This window comes from Macaca fascicularis, chromosome 2 (genome assembly GCF_037993035.2).
Source record: "Macaca fascicularis isolate 582-1 chromosome 2, T2T-MFA8v1.1".
NCBI lineage: Eukaryota > Metazoa > Chordata > Mammalia > Primates > Cercopithecidae > Macaca > Macaca fascicularis.
Genome location: NC_088376.1, coordinates 98,881,927 through 98,903,771, shown reverse-complemented (window position 1 = coordinate 98,903,771; position 21,845 = coordinate 98,881,927). Strand labels below are relative to the sequence as shown.

General features: G+C 42.5%; 1 protein-coding gene across 6 annotated transcripts in view; it reads left to right on the top strand.

The window, feature by feature from the left end:
- TRANK1 (tetratricopeptide repeat and ankyrin repeat containing 1) overlaps nt 1-21,845 on the top strand; it is a 117,962-nt gene that overhangs the window by 73,559 nt on the left and 22,558 nt on the right. For 4 of the 6 annotated variants that reach the window (XM_015445636.4, XM_045386500.3, XM_005546621.5 and 1 more), the window contains 6 exons: nt 7,118-7,279; nt 10,524-10,778; nt 12,739-12,915; nt 13,576-16,452; nt 19,332-19,531; nt 19,822-19,959. In XM_015445636.4, the coding sequence (XP_015301122.2) occupies nt 7,118-7,279; nt 10,524-10,778; nt 12,739-12,915; nt 13,576-16,452; nt 19,332-19,531; nt 19,822-19,959 (3,809 nt within the window). Of the gene's footprint in view, nt 1-7,117; nt 7,280-10,523; nt 11,208-12,738; nt 12,916-13,575; nt 16,453-19,331; nt 19,532-19,821; nt 19,960-20,259; nt 21,509-21,845 lie in introns of those variants that run through there. The other 2 variants (XM_074031638.1, XM_045386501.3) reach the window with 2 other exon arrangements.

Genomic DNA, 21,845 nt, shown 5'->3' with positions numbered 1-21,845 from the left:
TAGAGCCCTCTTTTTTTTTCCCCCTCTTCATGGGTGTTCTTGCAAAGCTTTGACATACCGTGTTTAGTTTTTAAATGACCTCCTGTTTTTAGGAATACTAATTTCTTCTGTGAGGTAGTATAATGAATAGATTACTGTGGAATGCTTTTTGAGAGCTTATGCATATCATCTCAGTTTCAGAATGGTTTCCATGATTTGAGAAACTGCAAGTAGCCAAACAGGTCAGTAAATTTTCGGATTTTAAAATAACAGCAAAAGAAGAACTACTACTTAGTGGTAGAAAATGGCTGACTTGTTTGCAACATATATATGTATATATTTATCTGTATATATATATATTTTAAGAGACAGAGTTTCGCTCTTGTTGCCCAGGCTGGAGTGCAGTGGTGCGATCTCGGCTCACTGCAACCTCTGCCTTCTGGGTTCAAGCGTTTCTCCTGCCTCAGCCTCCTGAGTAGCTGGAATTACAGGTGTATACCATCACACCCAGCTAATTTTTGTATTATTAGTAGAGACGGGGTTTCAGCATGTTCGCCAGGCTGGTCTTGATCTCTTGATCTCAGGTGATTGCCCGCCTCGGGCTCCCAAAGTGCTGGGATTACAGATGTGAGTCACTGTGCTGGCCTGCAAATTTTATCTTCTATTAATTTTAATCTCAGTTCTTAGAATACTGTGTATGTTCTATTTAGTGTTAAAGTCTTTGACCTAAGTCATTCGTGTTGGTTTAGTTTTTAAGGTTTTAGGTTTTTTTTTTTTTAGTTTCCTTGTTTAATACAATCCTTGAATATCTGTTTATCCTAAAAATGCTTTGTCTTCTGAGGCAAGGTTCTTGCTCTCGCTTCTCTTCTCTCTCCTTCACCAGTTAAATGTGACCCGGGTTTGGAACCAAGAGAAAAGACTTAGTAGAATCTCAGTGTGTCCCCTTTTCACTCATTAGAATTCACCTGTACTTGCTTGGCAGAAAAGCATGCATGAGAGGACTGTGCATTGTTCCAGGCTTGCCATTTGGCTCACCAGGTAGCCTGTGATTGTAGTGGATGCAGTCAAGCCTAAAGCCTTCCATACTCAATGGTAAACTTGTTGGATGTTTGATTTCTGTAAAGTTTTCCAGACCATTGGTCACAAAGATTTTCTTGCTGTGCTAGAGGAATATTGAAAGACTATAGAGAAACGTGAGTGAAAGGTAGTAAAATAAAATCTATAAAGAGGATAAGTTAATCAGGAAGGGCTGGCAAGGGGGAGTCGTATATTTCCCAAAGTATTCTAGGCAGTGGAACTCTTTTTTTTTTGAGACAGAATTTTGTTCTTGTTGCCTAGGCTGGAGTGCAATGGCAGAATCTCTGCTCACTGCAACCTCCGTCTCCTGGGTCCAAGTGATTCTCCTGCCTCAGCCTCCCATGTAGCTGGGATTACAGGCATGCACCACCATACCTGGCTAATTTTGTATTTTTTGCAGAGATGGGATTTCACTGTGTTGGTTAGGCTGGTCTCCAACTCCTGACCTCAGGTGATCCACTCACTTCAGCCTCCTATAGTGCTGCGATTACAGGCGTGAGCCGTGGCTCCTGGCCCAGCAGTAGAACTCATGGAGAAGCCTAAAGCCTATGTGAACTCCATAGGTGATGATCTTCAAATGAAATTATATACTGAATATCACTGTTCCTTTATACATCCAGAGAGTTGTACAGAGTTACATGCATACATTTTGTTTCTAAGATTTTACCAATGGCACAAAGTTTAAAGCCCCACTAAGCGGGGGCTGGGGGATCTTTCTAGACCATGTCCATGAAGTATAATTTTCTTAGATGATGGACATGTCCTACACCTATTTTGTCTGATATGATAGCCACTCATCACATGTGACTGTTGAGCAGTTGAAATGTGTGTGGCTCATGCATCTGAAGAACCAGACATTTAATTTTATTTAATTAACTGTAATTTTATGTAAGTTAGTGGCCATGTATGGGATAATGTAGCTTTAGACTTTAGCTCCCAGAAGATGTTTCTATCCAGAACAGTAGCTGAGGAGACTATGGGAGAATCAAAGGAGGAGGTGCAGGGCCATGGGAATGAAGGAGGATCCACTTTGTTTTTATGGACCTTAATCCTTCCCCATCCTAATCCATTAAAGGGACAGATGGAAGCATTATCTTTTGGAAGAGCTGCTGCTAGGGAGCTGTACCTGTGCCTAACATTTGTTTTTCGCATCTATGGTCCTGAGTACAAAATAACATTAGGATATGAGTTGTTTTACACTCAGATGAATGAACATTCCACTTTACAGACCATGATGAAAGACACTTTCTCCCTTGACTTCTCCTCAAATTTGCTGTACCCATTTTGCTGATAACAGTGGTCCTCATCTCTTCGGATGGGGCTGCTTTGGCATCTAGGTGAGAAATAAAGGGTCTTGCTAAATATTTCTGCTGTTCTCTAAACCAGTGTTTCTCCATCTTAACATGTACACGAATCATTTGGGAGCCTGCTAAAATGCACATTTTTATTCAGCAGATTCAGGGCAGAACCTGAGATTCTGTATTTCTCACTAGCTGCCAGGGCATGCCAGGGACCACTTTGAGGAGCAAGGCTTTAGTCCTAAATAGTCAAGATTACAGAACTGTCTTTATCCAGTTTTCACAGCCACCACCAGATGGCAGCATGTCCATTTTCTCTACCTGCTGTTGCTGCTCGGCTCTTTCCTTAGGACCAAGAACCACAAGATTGGAGCCTTTGTTTTCCTCACAGTTGTTTGTGATCTTCTCTCTGACTTACTAGTTCTTGGCCTTTTCGAGTCAGCTTACATCAGGCCTCTGAAACCTCGTCTCTCTGGTCCTCCAGGGGGGAGCCAGCTGCTTTCTGCTGTGCTCAGCACCAGAACAGTGCCTGTTTTCAGTTAATGCAGACTTAAAGGATGTCTGTCATACTTCTTCCTTTTTATAAAACCAATCTTTTTATATATTTAGAAAATTTATGAAATGTAGAAAAGAAACTATTAATTCTCTGTAATTGTACCTGCCAGAAAAAAATTAATGTATTTGTGATATGGTCATTTAGTCTTACTCCACACATTTTTAGTTACATATTTATATTTTATTTTATAAAATGCGATGAGAATGTAAATTTAAATGGATAGAAATATGTGTAATAAAACCTAACAGTTTTGCTTTTTAAACCTTATAAAAAGATTTTGGACAAAAATGAAACCTCCTTTGAAATAATTTATTTCTATTTTCTATTACTTCTGACTATGGTTGCAACTTCAGAAGAGCTTTTTAATTTGTAATTTCAAATCTGCATATATACACAGTAAGTCATCACTTAACATTATTAACAGGTTCTTGGAAACTGACTAAGCAAAATGATGTATAACGAAACCAGTTTTACCATAGGTTAATTGATAACAAACAAGAATTAAGTTCTTAGGGCATAGTTTTGGTCACAAAAACATCACCAAACTTCTAAATAAAGATCTAATATTAAACATGGAAATAAATGTGAGCTATACATACATTTAAGAAACGTTAGTAAAAACAAGTGAGATATTTATTTACCCAGTTATTCCAGTTCAGTGTTGAAGGTGGCCAGTTTATTCTGGCAGCTCAGGGAGCCAAGTGGGAGCCAGTCCTCCACAGGATTCCATTCAATTGCAGGGCTCACTCACTCACATCCACACTCACTCAGACTGGGACAATTGAGACGTGCCAGTTTACCTATCATGCACATCTTTGGGGTGTGGGAGGAAACCTGAGTACTTAGAGAAAATCCATGCAAAGATGGGAAGAACATGCAAACTCCACACAGTGTCCCTGGTGAGGACCCAATTTGTTTTCTCATCCATATTATAATGAAACTATTGAAGAGAATGTTATTTGAGGACCTGCTGTATTTGCTAAATGTGATCATTGTTGAAAATTTGTAAAAGTATAGTTTTATGTAAAAGCAAATTTATTGTAATTACATGTTAGCACATTTGTATTCAGTCTTTTGTTTTTTAGTACTTATGTAGTCATCTTTTAAAAAACTCTTGATTATAATGCATAAGCAACTTTGTTTCCTGATGTTTCTTTTGACTCTTTTTAAGCTTAATGGAAATTTAGAAACAAAATCAGAAAAGATCAGTGAAGTAAACAAGTCACCCACAGACCTCCTACCAAGGGACACCATTTGTCAGTATTTAGCAACTTTCCATCTGTATCATTCTCTGATTTCTTTCCTGATGTTTCAATCTTTTGCTCATCTATAACTGCATTCTTAACAAGTCTGAACCATGTAATCATGTATTTATTATGCAGCTGCATCTAATTGTCTCTTTTGTTGAGCTTAGTATGTTTCTGTTCATTTTCATGTGAGTTTTTTACTAAACTTATTTTCCTGGGGGAAGAATGATGTTTTTGCAAAGATTTTATCAGGCAGACAAGCAGCAAGTTTCCATCAGCTTGATAGTGAAGGAAGTTTATCTTTTACTAAAGGTCCTATATATATATTTTTTTCTGTACTGTGAGTTTTCATCGTTTTTTGTGTCTTCATAGGTATTTTATGATGAAGATGGGAGGGCAAAGTTCAGGGATGCTAGCCAGATATTGCTTTATTACACACGATTTCTATCTCAGTGAGCTTCCAGCCAAGGTGATGTGGGTCTTTCTTTGCCAAATGATTATCATTTTCTGTTCTCTGGAGGATGATGCTATAGTGGATCCTCTTTCTGCCTGGCACCTGAACGTCTCTTGATTAGAGTGGGCAATGAGTACTTGCCCCAGAAGTGGATGTGTGTATGTTTCTGGTGTTCTGACTTGAGTTTTTGAAATGTAATTCAGATGTGTGTCAGAAGGTGTGGCAGATGTTGGAGAGCTCTGTCTGACTTCCCTTGGATCCCTTTTACCATTTCTGGGTGCCCCCTGACATTGGTGTGTGTGCAGTTTGAAAAGTCAGCACCTGAGGCTTGTTTTCAAGAGACTGCCTTTGGGCTTATAGCAGCTGTTTTGCTCATGCTTCTTTTTAAACCAGAAATGTCTGGGAATTTATATTGTCCAAAGGCAGCCTGTAGCTAGCAACTGATAGATGTGAGAATATGAAAGCCCATTTCCTTTGCCTTGCTGAGGGACCTCTCTGAAGTGTGACTCACACTCCAGAGCCTTCTTGTGGGATCAGGCTGAGGCCACCCTCTGTGGGACTTTGCTTGAGTGCATACGTGGGTTTAGCTTCCTCTCTCACCCTTATTGTGCTTCTCCTACTCCCCTACTGGTCTTCCTTCTTAATAAACTTCCTCCTTAAAAAATCGCGAGCAAATCTAGTGTCTACTGCTGGGGAACGTGACTGAAGGATGCTTTTAATTTTTTTTCCTATTTTCAAATAGCCTGTCTCTTTTAAAGTATTCCCACTCTGGTAGAACATGACATTGGACATTTATTCATCTCTTCACAACCATGATAGTGCCACTCTGGGCCAGGCTCTTTTCACTTGGTGTGAAAATAAATGTCCAGTCCTGCTCCCTTACCTGTTCAGTAAGATTCCATTTTAATTAAGAATAGTTTTTGATACCTAATAAAAAAATTTGTCTTTTTTTCCAACAGTTCATCAGTGACTTTTTCTTTCTTTCTTTTTTTCTTTTCTTTTCTCTCTTTCTTTCTCTTTCTTTCTTTCTCTCTCTTTTTCTCTCTCTCTCTCTCTTTTGAGACAGGGTCTTGCTCTGTTGCCTAGTCTGGAGTGCAGTAGTGTAATCATTACTCATTTTAGCCTCAACCTCCTGGGCTCAAGCAATCCTCCTGCCTCAGCCTCCCAAGTAGCTGGGACCACAGGCATGTGCCATTATACCTGGCAAATTTTTGTATTTTATTTGTATATATGAATATGTGTATATATATGTATATGTGTGTGTACCTATATATGTTTTGTAGAGACGGGGTTTTGCCATGTTGCTCAGGCTGGTCTTGAAGTCCTGAGCTCAAGCAATCCACCCATTTCAGCCTCCCAAAGTGCTGGGATTACAGGTGTGAGCCATCGCACCCAGCCAGTGGGTGTTTTCTCATCATGACTACTTTATCAAATAAGTTGAATGAAAAAGATACTATCTTCCCTTCCTCGGCCAGAGAGATGGCTCCTTACTTGGCCTTTTCCACTTGCAAATAAGATATAAAAGTTTGGGTGGCTGACATGTAGTTGGATGTTGCCGTGTGCTAAGCCATCTTTCTGCTATCACTCCCTGAATTGTTGTATCAGTTATCTATTGCTGCATAACAAAATACCCTAAATTTCATGGCTTAAAACAACAAGCATGCTGGGTGTGATGGCTCACGCCTGTAATCCCAGCACTTTGGGAGGCTGAGGGGAGTGGATTATGAGGTCAGGAGTTCAAGACCAGCCTGGCCAAGATGGTGAAACCCCGTCTACTAAAAACACAAAAGTTAGCTGGGCGCGGTGGCAGATACCTGTAATCCCAGCTACTCAGGAGGCTGAGGCAGGAGAATTGCTTGAACCCCGGTGGCAGAGGTTGCAGTGAGCCGAGATCATGCCACTGCACTCCAGCCTGGGCAATAGAGTGAGATTCCATCTCAACAAACAAACAAACAAACAAACAAACAAACAAACAAACAAACCAAAAAACCAACACGCATTTATTTAGCTCCTGATCCTACAGGTCAGCAATTTAGTCTGGGCTGTTCTTACGGCCTTAATTGAACTATTCAAGTGTCTGCAGTCTTTGCTGATGTTGGCTGGTTTATTTCACATCTATAGGGCCTCAGTTTAGACAACTAGGCCGATTCCTTCCTATTCTATGTTGTCTCTTGTCTCTCAGCAGGCTAGCTTGACTTGTTTACATGATGAAGGCAGAGCCTCAAGAGAGTCAGCAGAAGTATACAAGGCTTCTGGAAGGCCCAGACTCAGAACTGGCACAAAAATCACATCTACTGCATACTATTTGTCATAGCAAGTCATGAAGCTAGTCCAGAATCAGGGGAGGGTGGAGGAGAAAGAGGCTCCACTTCTTGATGGGAGGAGTGGCGAAGTCACATTGCACAGCATGTGAATATATGGAAGGTTGGAGAATTGTGGTTATTTTTGCAATCTGTAACAGCTGTAATTTCTGTATTCAGAAGCATTACCTGGTGTTGTTTTGTAGGATTCAGCAATGGTGATGGACCCACTAGTGAAAACGACATTTTCAGGAAGGTCTTGGAGCAGCTGGTGAAGTATATGAACTCAGGAAACCGGTTATTGCATAAAAACTTTCTGAAGCAGGAAGTAGTTCAGAAGTTCTTGCGCCTCCTTTCTACTCTGCAAGGTAATTTTTCCCACAACATTCAATTATGTTAAAAGTGATGATTTGTGTTCATTAAAATTCTTTTCTAATATCTGTTCAGAAATTAATTAAAAAAAATAAAGATAATGTATCTACATGTAAAACATTCACACAGTACAGAGCGTTCTTTTTAATAGGTGTAAAATCTATTACATACCCCTGAACTTCAACCCCTAAATCCCATCCCCAGAAACAACCTGTTACTAGTTTTTTATGTGTCCTTCTAGAAATACTATTTGCATATACAGTCATTTAAAAAATACTATAGATATTTCTCTCTTCTATACATATTGGCTAATGTTGGAGTATAAAGTTATTGTAGAATTGAGTGTTCTTTTTCATTATGGGGAAATCAGGAAACTTCCTGAAAAGAACTTTAGATGACAAAAATTTAAATAATTTGGGAAGATTCTAGAAATTCTAAGTAGGTAAAATTTAGTATTTTTAAAATGAACACTTCATAAGGCTGAGATGTCTCCATTTTACAAAGAGAGCAGGAAGGCATGGCCTGAGAAACCTCAAATACTCAGGGTATGCAGCAGATGATAGTATTTAAGGCTTGGAGTTTAGCATTCAAGTCTTGTTTCCACCACATACCAGATCTGTGACCTTAGGCCAATTAATTAACCTCTTTAAGCTTCAGTTTCTTCATCCCCTTGCCTTGGTTAGGGGACTAACCTCATGAGATAATGGATATAGAACACTTAGTCTAATGTCCTGCACATAAAATGCTAGTACTCATTAGCTGTTAGGATGGGATGAGATGAGGTTAGGTTGTCAGCCTTTATTTCCTAGGTATCAGTGAGTCAAAGATAACCAGCATACCTGTTAAACACACTCTAGGATGGGGCCACATTGTATGGGATCAATTAGATGTAGACATTCTGTACAAACCACATCTAGGGAGCCTTTGGTTTTTGGACTTAATGTCATTTGATCCATGGCCCATGAAGACTGTCTTCATTTATATTTAGGGTTGTGAAAATAAAACCTTATTTAATGGTATTTGGTAAAAATCTCTTAAGAGCCCATGTGATGGGAATGCTGCTTCTCCAATGTCCTTTGTGTCTTATGGACTATGTTCCTATGCCTCCTTTGTTTCTCTGTAGGGTATTGTAAGTGTTGGTGTGGGTTCTTCTTTCTCTCACTTTGGCTTGGTTACTTTCCTCTTTCCTCTTATTCCTTACTCTCTGTACCTTTCTTGAAAGTCTCTCCCTTAACTGTCTTCCAGAGTTGAGTGGGTCTCTAATCCACCCAACCTTTTTGACGTTTTTCTGTCTTCATTTTTCCTTTTTTTCCTCTTTGTATCCTTAACTGACCATAGGGTAGGCTATTTATAGCTCTTCCTATTGAAAATGACAGATTCCAATGGGCTAAAAATTGGCAAAAAAGTTACTTTTTTGACTCTTATAATAAAAATGCCAGGCTGGCTTCAAGTACAGCTGGCTTCAGGGAGCTCACCAATGTCACTACGACCCATTGTCTCCCATCTTTCAACTCAGCTCTCCACTAGTTGGCTTCCATCTCAGACTCTCTGTGGAAATGTGATTGAGGTCTCTAATCTCTGACTTGTCCCACATTTCTGGACTTGTGGACCCATCTGTCTCTCTCTCTCAGTGGTTCGAACAAATGTCCTAGGCTTCACTTCGGATCGTGATGTATACCTCTGTAGCTAAATGTGATCAGAAGGATGGAGATTCTTGATTGGCTTAGGTCCAAATCACATGCTACCCTATCCCATCCATACGTCAACGAAGAGTGCCAGAAGGTGGGAGAGGGCTGTTACCAGATGATGAGCGAATAGATTCTGGGGGACAAAAATTGCAAATGCCTATTTAAATAGTTTGCCTTTTACACTTTTATTTTGATTCCTGTTAAAATAAGATGATAGACTAGCCTATATTTAATTTCTTCTTATTTTAAAATGAACATTTTAAATATTAAAATGAATATTCATTTTAAGAAAACTTGGAAAAAGATGGGAAGCAAAAACTAGCAAATGCAAATCAAGTTGCTCTTATTTAGGTAATCCTTGATTTTTCTCCCCTTCTGCTATATCTCCCTGCTTTCTTAGTGGTAGGGTTGCTAGACAAAATACAGAATCCCCTGTTAAATTTAAATTTCGGATAAGCAATGAATAATTTTTTAGTATAAATGTGTCCCCAAATATTGCATATATATATACTTATACAAAAATTTATTTGTTGTTCATCTAAAATTCAAATGTAATTGGCATCCTATGTTTTTATTTGCTAAATCTGGCCATCTACTTGCTGAGGATCTGATTAAAATATTTTCTACTCTTGGCCGGGCTCATTGGCTCACACCTGTAATCTCAGCACTTTGGGAGGCCAAGGCAGGTGGATCACAAGGTCAGGAGATCGAGACCATCCAGGCTAACACGGTGAAACCCTGTCTCTACTAAAAATACAAAAAAGTGGCTGGGCATTGTGGCGGGTGCCTGTAGTCCCAGCTACTTGGGAGGCTGAGGCAGGAGAATGGCTTGAACCCAGGAGACAGAGCTTGCAGTGAGCCGAGATCGCACCACTGTACTCCAGCCTGAGTGACAGAGTGAGACTCCATCTCAAACAACAACAACAACAACAAAAACAACAAGTTTTCTACTCTTAAGATTCACCAGCAGTATGAAGTGGAATAACTTTTATCCTGTCTTTAGACATCAAAGATCAGATGGAAACATTTGTTTATCATGAAAAAAATCAAGAATTAAGAGATAAACCATCTTCTCATGGTTACCTTATGGCTCTTGGCAAAAAAGTTACTTTTTTGACTCTTATAATAAAAATGCCAGGCTGGCTTCAAGCACTTATAGAGCACATTTTTAATTGTTCTGTAGTATCTCTCTGTATTTCAGTATTTATTAGGAAGAGACACTCTTAATATCATGCAAAATTTAAGTCAGGCTTTTGCCCTTCTGATCTCAGCAGAATACTCTGAATTCAAGTATTCTGTGTAAAGACACAGTCATCATTCTTCTGTCTCTTGGGTCAGGGTCTCTACCCTTCATAGGATATTTCTAATCTTCCCATGAAGTCTGAAGGTCATTACACTGATGTTCACGAGTAGCTAAGCAACATGACGCAAATAATTAATTACTTGTTTATATAATCCATGTTAATTATATATAGATGTTGGGTTGTGATTGGGGAAAGAAGAGAAATCATATGAACGTTTTTGGAATGTGTCTTACTCTTATTTTTGAAAGAAATTCCTCCTGACCTGGTCTGTGATATTAATCAAGACTGTGCCACCATCGTCTTCAAATTCTTATTGGAAAAACAGAAATGGCCTGAGGTGCTTCTGCTGCTGACCCGCAAAGTAAGTGGAGAGCCACCGCTTGGAGATTGCCTCATTAAAGACTGCAACTTCTCAGACCTCGACATCTGTACCATCATCCCCCACCTCAGCACCTGGGACCAGCGGAAGAAACAGCTTCTGGGTCGCCTGATAGACAGTGGAGGTGAGAGTGACTGGATGCTAAACGTTGGAGACTTGTCCACATTCTCCACATGATGGAGTCCAGGCCACTGCTTGCCTTTCCCTTGGTTTTGGAGGCACCATGAAGTTCACCCTTATTGTCTACCCTGTATATTCTTGTTTTGAAACAGTGATGAAGGTTACTGCCCAGTAAGTGAGTTGCCCTTGAGGAACTCTGCATTTTTTGTGAATTCCAGTTACTACCTTTCTCTTTTGTATGGGAAACATCAGGTGTGTGAAGGGTCCTTGGCTCTGGTTTAGCCTACAGCAGTCATTTCCTCCTGACCTCTGGCTAGACTTTGACTCGCAGTGGATATACTGTGTGGATCCTTGTCTACTCCTGTGACATTCTTTTCTGATCAACGGATTGGGATTCAAGATGCTTGTTTTTAAAGAAACAGTCAAGTAATTGGTGGGTGGAAGCATCTGCTGCTTTAATGAGAACTATCACGCATGGCTGGGTGTGTGTCTGGAGTTTGCAGACATCTTGCTGAATTGGCTTTTATTTCCAAGCTGATTTAGAAACACCAACCTCCTCCTACCTCTGTCCCTCACACCTCCACTAATGCCACTACTAACTGTGTGGCCTTGGGCATGCCATTTATGCCTTCATCTCCTGATTGGTAAAATGGGAATAAATAGGCCTCCTTTCTTAGGGTTGTTTTGGATATTAAATGAGTTAATGTGTGCAGGCTTTTAGAAGAGTGCTTTGGCTATGTAGTTCTCTGCTTGCTTCGTGCTGTATGAGGAAATGTCTTTCATGAGAAGAGACATTATGTGTTATCAACAACACATAATATGTAAGATATAACAGTGACACACAAGACATTGTGTGTTATCAATAGCACATTGATCCTTAGCCCTCAAAGTGCCACACACCTTGCAAAGCCTTTAGGTGTTGGCTCCGTCCACAGCTTTCAGTAGGTAGATGAGGCGGCTTCTACAATTTATTTTTTTAAACTCCTTCCTTAAGTGGAGTGTTACTTTCTTTGCCTGGAATCCACAGCTGTCATGAATTCCTGTTTTATTCCTTGATTCAGCAAGCACTTATAGAGCACACTTCAGGATCAGGTGCTAGGAACCAAGCCCACAGAGGTGAGTGTGCAGCTGCTGGAAGTGTGTGGAGGAGACTGCCGATCTACCGTGGGTGGGTCTGCCTTCTGGTGGAGGCTGGAGGCTGGGGAACTTCGATGCAGAGGAGTTGTGTGGACTGAGCTAAAAAGAAGGTGATTTGGGGTGGAGAGATGTGAGGGAAGATGGCAGTTGAGAATAGGAGCTCAGTAGAAGCAAGGGTTGTGGCATGTTCTCACTCAAAAGTGGGAGTTGAACAATGAAAACACATGGACACAGGGAGGGGCACATCACACACAAGGGCTTGTTGGGGGTGGAGGGCTAGGGGAGGGGTAGCATTAGGAGAAATACCTAATATAGGTGACAGGTTGATGGGTGCAGCAAACCACCATGGCACATGTATACCTATGTAACAAACCTGCATGTTCTGCATATGTATCCCAGAACTTAAAGTATTTTATATATATATATATATATATATATAGAGAGAGAGAGAGAGAGAGAGAGAGAGAGAGAGAAGCAAGTGATGTAGAAAGTACCCTCACACTGATGTTAGGCAGGGTTTCAGTTCTCATGCCCTGTCCTCATGCCAGGACAGTGGGAATGATGGGAACTATGCTCCTGTGGTGGGGAGCTGGAGAGGAGGCGGGGGCAAGGCACCTGGACAGCATGCTTGAAGGAGCTGGGCTTTAACCTTGTGGCTACTGGCAGAAGCCTTTGCCTCCCAAAATGGGTGCTGGTAGGAGGATCTGGGAAGTTAGGTAAACATGAGCTCTCTTCCCTTGCAACTGAATAACTGAAGTGGTCCATCTCTCGTCAGGCGAGCCAGGCTGTGCCTGCTCACATGGCCCTTCCCTTCTGCCCTCTCCCAGCCTTGCCTGATGGTCTTCAGGAGAGCCAGGAGAGGCCACTTGTCATGTGTCTGAAATACGAGGACTTCGAGTTGGCTTTCCTTCTCTTGACCAAGGGCGCAGACCCCCGTGCTATTTCCCTCACGGAAGGTGATACTCCTTTGCATGCGGCACTCCACATCTTTCTAGAGATCAAAGGTAAGCCCTTGTTTTTTAAGCAACCTTTTCCTTGAGGAGGAAGCTGGATATTAGAACTGATGCTGTTTTCTGGTCTTTCCTTTTGTGTAAACCAGTGATCTGAAAAAGGCCCATTTCTTGACCAGGCCTGCCCATGTCACCTGGCCCCTCACTTGTAGCATGCTGGGAAGAACTGACCACCATGGTGAATGGTCAGGGTGGGTTAATGGAAGATTCTTAAGTTCCATAGTTGACTGTTGGTAGTTGAAAAGTACTTTCCATTTATTTATATCATTTTCAGGAGTCTGCATATGAAGGATCTTGCTAGAATCTTATATGGTTATCTCAGGACATTTGGGCTGGATAATTCTTTGTTGTATGGCACTCTCGTGTGCATTGTAGGATGTTTAGCAGCATCCCTGGCCTCCACCTACTAGCTGCCAGTGACACTCCCCCAGTTGTGATAATAAAAAATGTCTCTATCTATACATTGCCAATGTCCCTTGGGGAGCAAATCACCGTTGGTTGAGAACCACTGAGTTCTTTAATGGAGTTCAGATTTTTGGGGGAGTTCAGCATTCTGACATGCCCCTGACTGGCATCACTCTCAAACCCCAGGGTCTGCTGTCCCCTGAGAAGAGTGGCTCAGTGCTCACAGGGTTTTTATTTTGTGCCTTTCAGCTGACATTGGTTTTAGCTTCCTCAACCATCTGTTGGATCTGTTTTGGTCCAACCCCACCGAATTCGACTACCTCAACCCCAATGTCCAGGACAGCAATGGGAACACGCTAATGCACATCCTCTTCCAGAAGGGCATGCTAAAGCGCATGAAGAAGCTGTTAGACCTGCTGGTGAAGTTTGACATCAACTTCAACCTGAAGAACAAAGAGGGCAAAGATGCACGGCACCGGATTAAGAAGAACGATTCTTTGCTCTTGGCCTGGAACAAAGCTCTGATGGAGAACAGGCGGAGGAGCCGGCAGGACTCTGCTGCCCACCTGGGGAAGCTCCCAAGGTCCACTGCCCCTGGTCACACATCTCAGCTCAAGTCCCAGGGTTCATTCAAGTCAGTGCCATGTGGTGCTACTGCCAGAACCCTGCCTGAAGGAAGTGCAGTCCCTGACAGCTGGGAGACTCTCCCAGATACCCAGGTGACCAGGGAGAAGCCTGGAGCTCTTAGGCCATGCTCTCTGAGAGACTGCCTTATGCAGGACATCACAGTTTTGATTCAGCAGATTGAAGTGGATCCTTCTTTCCCAGAGGACTGTCTTCAGAGCTCTGAGCCTCTGGAGGCAGGAGCTGGCAAGGAAGGAAAGAAAGATGAGCTCCAGCTGACCCTGGGTGCAGGGGTCCCTGACTGTAGTGAGGCGGGGGAAGGACATGCTCAGGTGGGCCTTGGGGCCTTGCAGCTTGTGCCTGCTGATAACAGAGGGAAGGAGGGCAATGACGATCAGGATGACTGGAGCACGCAGGAGATTGAGGCCTGCCTCCAGGACTTTGATAACATGACGTGGGAGATCGAGTGCACTTCAGAAATGCTGAAGAAGCTGTCTAGTAAGGTAATGACCAAGGTCATCAAGAAGAAAATCATCCTTGCCATTCAGCAGCTGGGAAATGGCGAGTGGACCCAGGGCCTGCAGAAGCGACTGAAGCACCTGAAAGGAAGCATCCAGCTCTTCGAAGCTAAGCTGGACAAAGGAGCCCGGATGCTGTGGGAGCTCGCCATTGACTTCTCCCCTCGATGCAGTGAGAACCCTGAGAAGATCATTGCCACGGAGCAGAACACGTGTGCAATGGAGAAATCAGGGCGAATCTACACGGAAATCATCCGGATTTGGGACATCGTCTTAGATCACTGCAAACTGGCTGATTCCATCAAGGCCATCTGCAATGCCTACAACCGGGGCTTGTCCTGTGTCCTGCGGAAGAAGCTGAAGGGTATCAATAAAGGCCAAGTGTCAGCTAACATGAAAATTCAAAAGCGTATACCCCGCTGCTATGTGGAGGACACGGAGGCCGAGAAGGGCAGGGAGCATGTCAATCCTGAGTACTTTCCCCCAGCCAGTGCAGTGGAGACAGAATATAACATCATGAAGTTCCACAGCTTCAGCACCAACATGGCCTTTAACATCCTCAATGACACGACAGCCACAGTGGAGTACCCCTTCCGGGTGGGTGAGCTTGAGTACGCGGTGATCGACCTCAACCCCAGGCCACTGGAGCCCATCATCCTTATTGGGCGAAGTGGCACTGGGAAGACAACCTGCTGCTTGTACAGATTGTGGAAGAAATTCCACGTTTACTGGGAAAAAGCTGAGCAGGCAGGAAGCCCGTTGCTGGCCAAACAGGTCTGGCTGAAGAGAAGGTTGGAAGTGGAACCCGGAAAAGAGGGTCCAGGTGGGGAGGAAGAGGAGGAGGAAGAGGAGGAGGAAGAGGAAGGTTCTATTGAAGTGGAAACAGAAAGTATAGATGAGCAGGAGTACGAAGCCTGCGCAGGAGGAGCCAGTGTGGAGCCAGCAGGGGATGGCCAAGCTGCAGAAGTATGTGCACCAGAACATCCCCACCAGCTGGAGCATTTACATCAGATCTTTGTGACCAAGAACCACGTCCTATGCCAGGAGGTACAAAGGAATTTCATTGAGCTTTCCAAGTCCACCAAGGCCACCAGTCATTACAAACCACTGGACCCCAACATTCACAAACTCCAGGACCTGAGGGACGAGAACTTTCCTCTGTTTGTCACTTCCAAGCAGCTGCTTCTCCTGCTTGATGCTTCTCTGCCCAAACCTTTTTTTCTGAGAAACGAAGATGGAAGCTTGAAAAGAACCATCATAGGATGGTCCACACAGGAGGAGTCAACCATCCCCAGTTGGCAAGAGGATGAGGAGGAGGCTGAGGTGGATGGGGACTACAGTGAGGAGGATAAAGCTGTAGAAATGCGTACAGGTGACAGTGACCCCCGGGTGTACGTGACATTTGAGGTGTTCAAAAATGAAATATGGCCCAAAATGACCAAAGGGAGGACTGCCTACAACCCCGCACTGATTTGGAAAGAAATAAAATCTTTTCTGAAGGGTTCTTTTGAGGCCCTCAGCTGTCCATGTGGGAGACTCACTGAAGAAGCATATAAGAAATTAGGGAGGAAACGGTGCCCAAATTTCAAGGAAGACCGGAGTGAGATCTACAGCCTCTTCTGTCTGTATCAGCAAATCAGGTCCCAGAAAGGTTATTTTGATGAAGAGGATGTTCTGTATAACATATCCCGGAGACTGTCGAAGCTCAGGGTGCTCCCATGGTCCATCCACGAGCTCTATGGTGATGAGATTCAAGACTTTACCCAGGCCGAGCTGGCGCTGCTGATGAAATGCATCAACGACCCCAACTCTATGTTCCTCACGGGGGACACGGCCCAGAGCATCATGAAGGGCGTGGCCTTCCGCTTCAGCGATCTGCGCTCCCTGTTCCACTACGCCAGCAGAAACACCGTAGACAAGCAGTGTGCTGTTCGGAAGCCCAAGAAGATCCACCAGCTGTACCAGAATTACAGGTCCCACTCAGGTAAGTCCAGGCCTTGGGCTTGCCTACTGGGGTGCTTAGGCACAGACTTTGGGCTGCCTTTGAAGCTGAAGACTAGCTCTTGTTAAGTTTTTACAGTTGAAGTAAGGGTAGTATTTTGGAATTTGTTAGTAAATACGCGCATGGACAAGAGATAGTATGATTTTGGCCACTGCTCCTTAAGTTGATAATTTAAGCTGTGGTTGGGTGGCAACTGACCTTTAAGTAATTGTATCTCAGGGAGTTTGCCATAACATGAATACATTTCAGGGCGAACATTTAAGCTGTTTGAGAACTTTCATTAAAGCCCTTGGGAAGTACCTGCTCATTCTTTATAAAGTAATATACCAGTTACAAGTCATTAATCCCTGAACCAGGTTTTCTCCCAAAGGGAAGGAAAAAAAAAAAAAAAGGGAGGGTGGTAGGCAGTGGGAGTTAACACACACTTTGGTGCTTTTAATTTGTGTCTTAGTTTTGCCCCCTTTCTGTGCCAGGCACAGCGCTAAACAGTTTATCTATAGTACCTGTGCTTAATCTTCATAACACCACTGCGAGGTAAGCATCAGTCCCATTTTATAAAGGAGAAACTAAGGCACACAAGTTTAAATAACAGGGTACCAATGCTAGAATATTTCGTTTGTGGTTTATAGATACTAACAAATTTACCTCCTTTGGCCTACAAATATCTGTGAACAATATGGAGTATTGCTTTACATGTTTAAAAACTTTAATGGGATCATGGTGGACATACCTTTCTGCAACTGGGTATTTTTGCCTAATGTTATATTGTTGAGATTTCTTTATTTCTTTTCTTTCTTTCTTTTTTTTTTTTTTTTGAGATAGAGTGTTGCTCTGTTGCTCAGGCTGGAGTGCAGTAGCGTGACCTCGGCTCACTGCAACCTCCACCTTCTGGGTTCAAGTGATTTTCCTGCCTTAGCCTCCTGAGTAGCTGGGTTTACAGGCGCCTGCCACCAAGCCCAGCTAATTTTGTATTTTTAGTAGAGATGAGTTATTGCTATGTTGGTCACGCTCGTCTTGAACTCCTGACCTCAGGTGATCCACCCACCTCGGCCTCTCAAAGTTCTGGGATTGCAGGCGTGAGCCACCGTGCCTGGCCTGTTGTTGAGAATTTTGCATGTTGATAATGTGGAGTTCTAGTGCATTCATTGAGGTTCACATAGCATAAAAGGCACCCATTTGAAATGTGCAATTTAGTGTTTTTTAATGTATTCACAAGGTTGTGCAACTATCACCATCATCTAATTCTAGAACATTTTCAGAAATTAAAAACCCCCTCAAAACCCATAACCATAGCAGTTACTACTCATTGTGTCCTTCCTCCCACTCCACGGCAACAACTCATCTTTCTGTTTCTACGGATCCACCTATTGTGGACATTTCATATGGGCGGAATCATATAATGCATGGCCTTTTGTGTCTAGTTTCTTTCACTCGGTTTAATGTCTTCAAGGTTTATGCATATATAGTATGTATCAGCACTTCATTTCTTTCTATGGTTGAACCATCTTTTATTCTTTGAGTATGGTTACATAAAAAATTGCTTGTCTAGTTCCTTAGAAGGCCATTTAAATGGATTCCACTGCAACTTTCGTTCCCTTTTCTGATTCTCCTGTTAATGTAGATATATCTTCGGCCCCTGCTAACTCCTAATGGGAAGAGAACCACAGTAGAAGCTTATTTGTTTAGATTCAGCAGTTTCCAAAACCTTAGACTTATTGCTTTATATTGTATACTTTTAATAACAGTAGTATTGGATAGTCACATTTTCCTTTCACTATTTGGTAACCGCAATGGGGATACATATGCCCATTTCATGATGTTCTGCCTAGACCATTGTATTCTATCTGGTGTTAGCAAAGGGCACATGACCTCTAAGAGTAGTGGAGAGACCCAGGAAGGTCTATGTTGAAGTCCTATCACTTGGAGATATTTATTAACTTCTGAGACCTCAGAGTTCCTGTTTGTAAAAGTGCAGTTGTCTCATCTGTCTCACTGCATTGTTGTGAGGATTTGTTGTTGTGAGGATTAAATGGGATGACTTTCTTTTAAGGTACCTGCTGTATGATAGGCATTCAGTCAATGTCACTATTAATGTCACTTCAGATGTTAGAGAAGAAATGGGACCCAGGAAAAAATCTCTTTGGAAAATCCTCTCTCCTGCTCTGACATTTTTTCTTAGTGTAACCCTCTCTCAACTGAGTATAAACCTGGGGGAAAAGGGTGGTGGAGGCCTTCCTTAGCTCACATGCAGCACTGTTTTTACCATGGTAATGTTGCTTCTGACTCTGTAAGCACCAATGGGAGAGGACAAAGTAATGGTGGTTTTCTTACCAAAGTCAATACCAGCCCCTTATAAGAGCATTCTAACAGCTCTCATTGTTTGTTTGTTTTTTTTTTTCCTTTTCTGTTTTTGTTCTTGTTTTTGTTTTTTAGTTGAGATAGAGTCTCGCTCTGTCACCCATGCTGGAGTGTGCGGTGGTGTGATCCCGGCTCACTGCAACCTCTGCTTCCTAGGTTCAAGCGATTCTCTTGCCTCAGCCTCCCGAGGTCTCATTGTTTATATTACATTTTTGCCTTGACTCTTCTTTGTGAGTTAATTTTCTCTAATATGAATATAGATTGGGGAGGAGATCCCACAAAACTCTCTGAGCACAGCAACATATATCTGCCTTCTCATCCACTGCACCCAGAGAGCTCAGGGCTGCAATGGTAATCAAATGGGAACTGAAAACAGGCTTGCAATTATACATACTCTAGGGGTCAAATCTGCTTGTCAGGAAAAACATGTCCCCCACCCCAAATAACCAAAAAACTCAGCCATGTTGTTCATTATCCAACTTGGGTTTTCTATTTCGTTCCAGGAATCCTCAATCTGGCATCTGGAGTGGTAGATTTACTTCAGTTCTATTTCCCAGAATCTTTTGATCGCCTTCCAAGGGATTCTGGCCTCTTTGATGGTCCCAAGCCAACTGTTCTGGAGTCTTGTAGCGTAAGCGACTTGGCAATTTTGCTACGAGGGAATAAAAGGAAAACTCAGCCCATTGAATTTGGAGCCCACCAGGTGAGCTGCTTGGGATTTTATGTTTTGAAATAAAAGATAGTTTGCAATTGAAAAAAGGTTTGAGAAGCTAAATTATTCTGCAAGGTAGCATTAAAAATAGTCCCTGTCCCACAGTGGGTGAGTTCCAGAGATGGCTCAGTGAACAAGTGTTTCAATCTTTCCCCTGGCCTGCCTGACCATGTTTATGCTGGCCATTTCTCTTTAAAAACATTACCTTCCTCCCATAGAAACAGACTGAGGCTTACTGAGGTTTTCTCTGTAGAATTTGATGTTCTTTTGTTTTTCTTCAGGTAATCCTTGTGGCCAATGAAACAGCAAAGGAGAAAATTCCGGAAGAGCTGGGGTTAGCACTTGTGCTAACAATTTATGAAGCAAAAGGCTTAGAATTTGATGATGTCCTCCTTTACAACTTTTTTACTGATTCTGAGGTATGTCACACCTAATTCTTTTCACACAATGAATATTTATGTATGAGCTGAACTTCACTCTGGGGAAGAGAATTTGGAGCTGAGGGTAAGAGAGTTTATCACAGGCTCCTGTTTGTGTTTTGGAGCATCATTCATTCAGTATGAGGTTTTGTGTGTTTAGATGTGGGTTTGACATTAGCTGTGGGTTGTTTCACAGTGTGTCATGGGCTGGTTCCCCCTGTGCCCTGCCTTTCTTTGGCTCTCTAGTACCCAAGTGCCAGTGTACAGTTCTCATTAGCCACTGTTATCCTTGGCTCCCAGGGATGCCCAAGTTGGAGCAAGCTCTAAGGAGAGCCTTACAGATGAAGCCAAGGTTAGCAATGTCCACCCTGTGATGACAGAACTGGGTAAGGTCAGTTCGTAGATAGAGACATTTCCAGGAAGACAAATGAGGCTTGGTTCCTGCCCTCTGGATCAGGTAATATGGGGGACAAGAACAGCTTCCTTGCATGGGAGACCCCTCTAGCATGGCTTTACTACCACTGCTTGCAGCCCATGCAGATGATGGCAGCCAAAGAGTCCCCACATTGACCCCCAGTGACCTCTGTATTGGTCTACTGCTTTCACTTGGCTCCTGAGTCCTTGTGGGTTTTTCTCCCCAAGCTTAGTTCATTATGGGTAGAGCCACCAACTCATGGCCATTGTCCTGGGTTTTCTAGCCACCGTTTTCTCTTTTCCACCATCTTTTGGTGGAGACTCAGGCTGGCTGCTGACTGTACTGTGGGGTCTTCTTTGGGGACTTAGCTGGCTGTGTGCCAGTCCTTGTTGCAGACTTCCATTGCACATGATGCATGCTTAAAGGGGCTATGTTATACCCAAGTCAAGAACACTGTTGGCTTTAACACTTTAAAAATTTGCCCCAGAACTGACCCTTTAGAGAGAGTCTTTCCTTTTTTTATCATTTTTTAAATGTTATTTTGCCTTAATAGCACAACTATTATAATATTGCTATAGGCGCTGTGCAGTTTATAGAGTCATTGCCTCACTCACCAACCCTCTGAGGTTATATGTATTTTTATTACTCTCATTCCATTTTTTAAAATTTATTTTTATTTTTATAGAGATATGGTCTTGCTCTGTTGCCCAGGCTGGTCTCAAACTCCTGGCCTTACGTGATCTTCCCGCCTTGGCCTCCCAAAGTGCTGAGATTATAAACATGAGCCACCTTTATCTGTAGATAAAGCAGAAGGTCACTGAGATTAGTAAATTTCTCATAGTCATAATGTAGATGGCAGAGCCTAGAGATGAACTCAGATATTTTTGAGTTCTAAATGTCTTTCCATTTTCCTTCCTTTTAAAGACTTGCATGCGAATTGAATTCCAGAACCTTCCACAATTAGCATATCACTGCGATTCCTTATGTACATTCCTTTCCTATTAAATTTTGCTAATAAAATCAGATGCACACTCATTAACCCTGGAACCATTTTTACCTCTGAGGACTAACTTTTTTTCCTAATGATACATCCATCGGTCATGGTTGGACTGAGGCTCTCCTAAAAGAGGAAGGGTAAGACTTTGTTGTTTCTGTTCTTTATTAAGTACCAGTTGTATGCTTGTGCGAGTAAGAAACTCAAGGAGCTCTGGACTTCGGATCTGTAAATTGTGATTGGCTTTATTTGTGAAAGAAAAATCCAGTTTTGTGTCTTACCTTGATCCTGGAAGTGGTGAAGGCTCGGGTATCTTGACCCTGTGCCCCCACCAATGGCTCAGGGAGTTGCCTGAAATTAAAAAAATCCCAAACGGAATCTTTTGTTAACATCCACTTTATCCTGTGTACACAGTAAGACTTCAGGAAATACTTTGGTTGGGGTTCTTCCTGGTGTCAATGTGACCATGCATTCCCT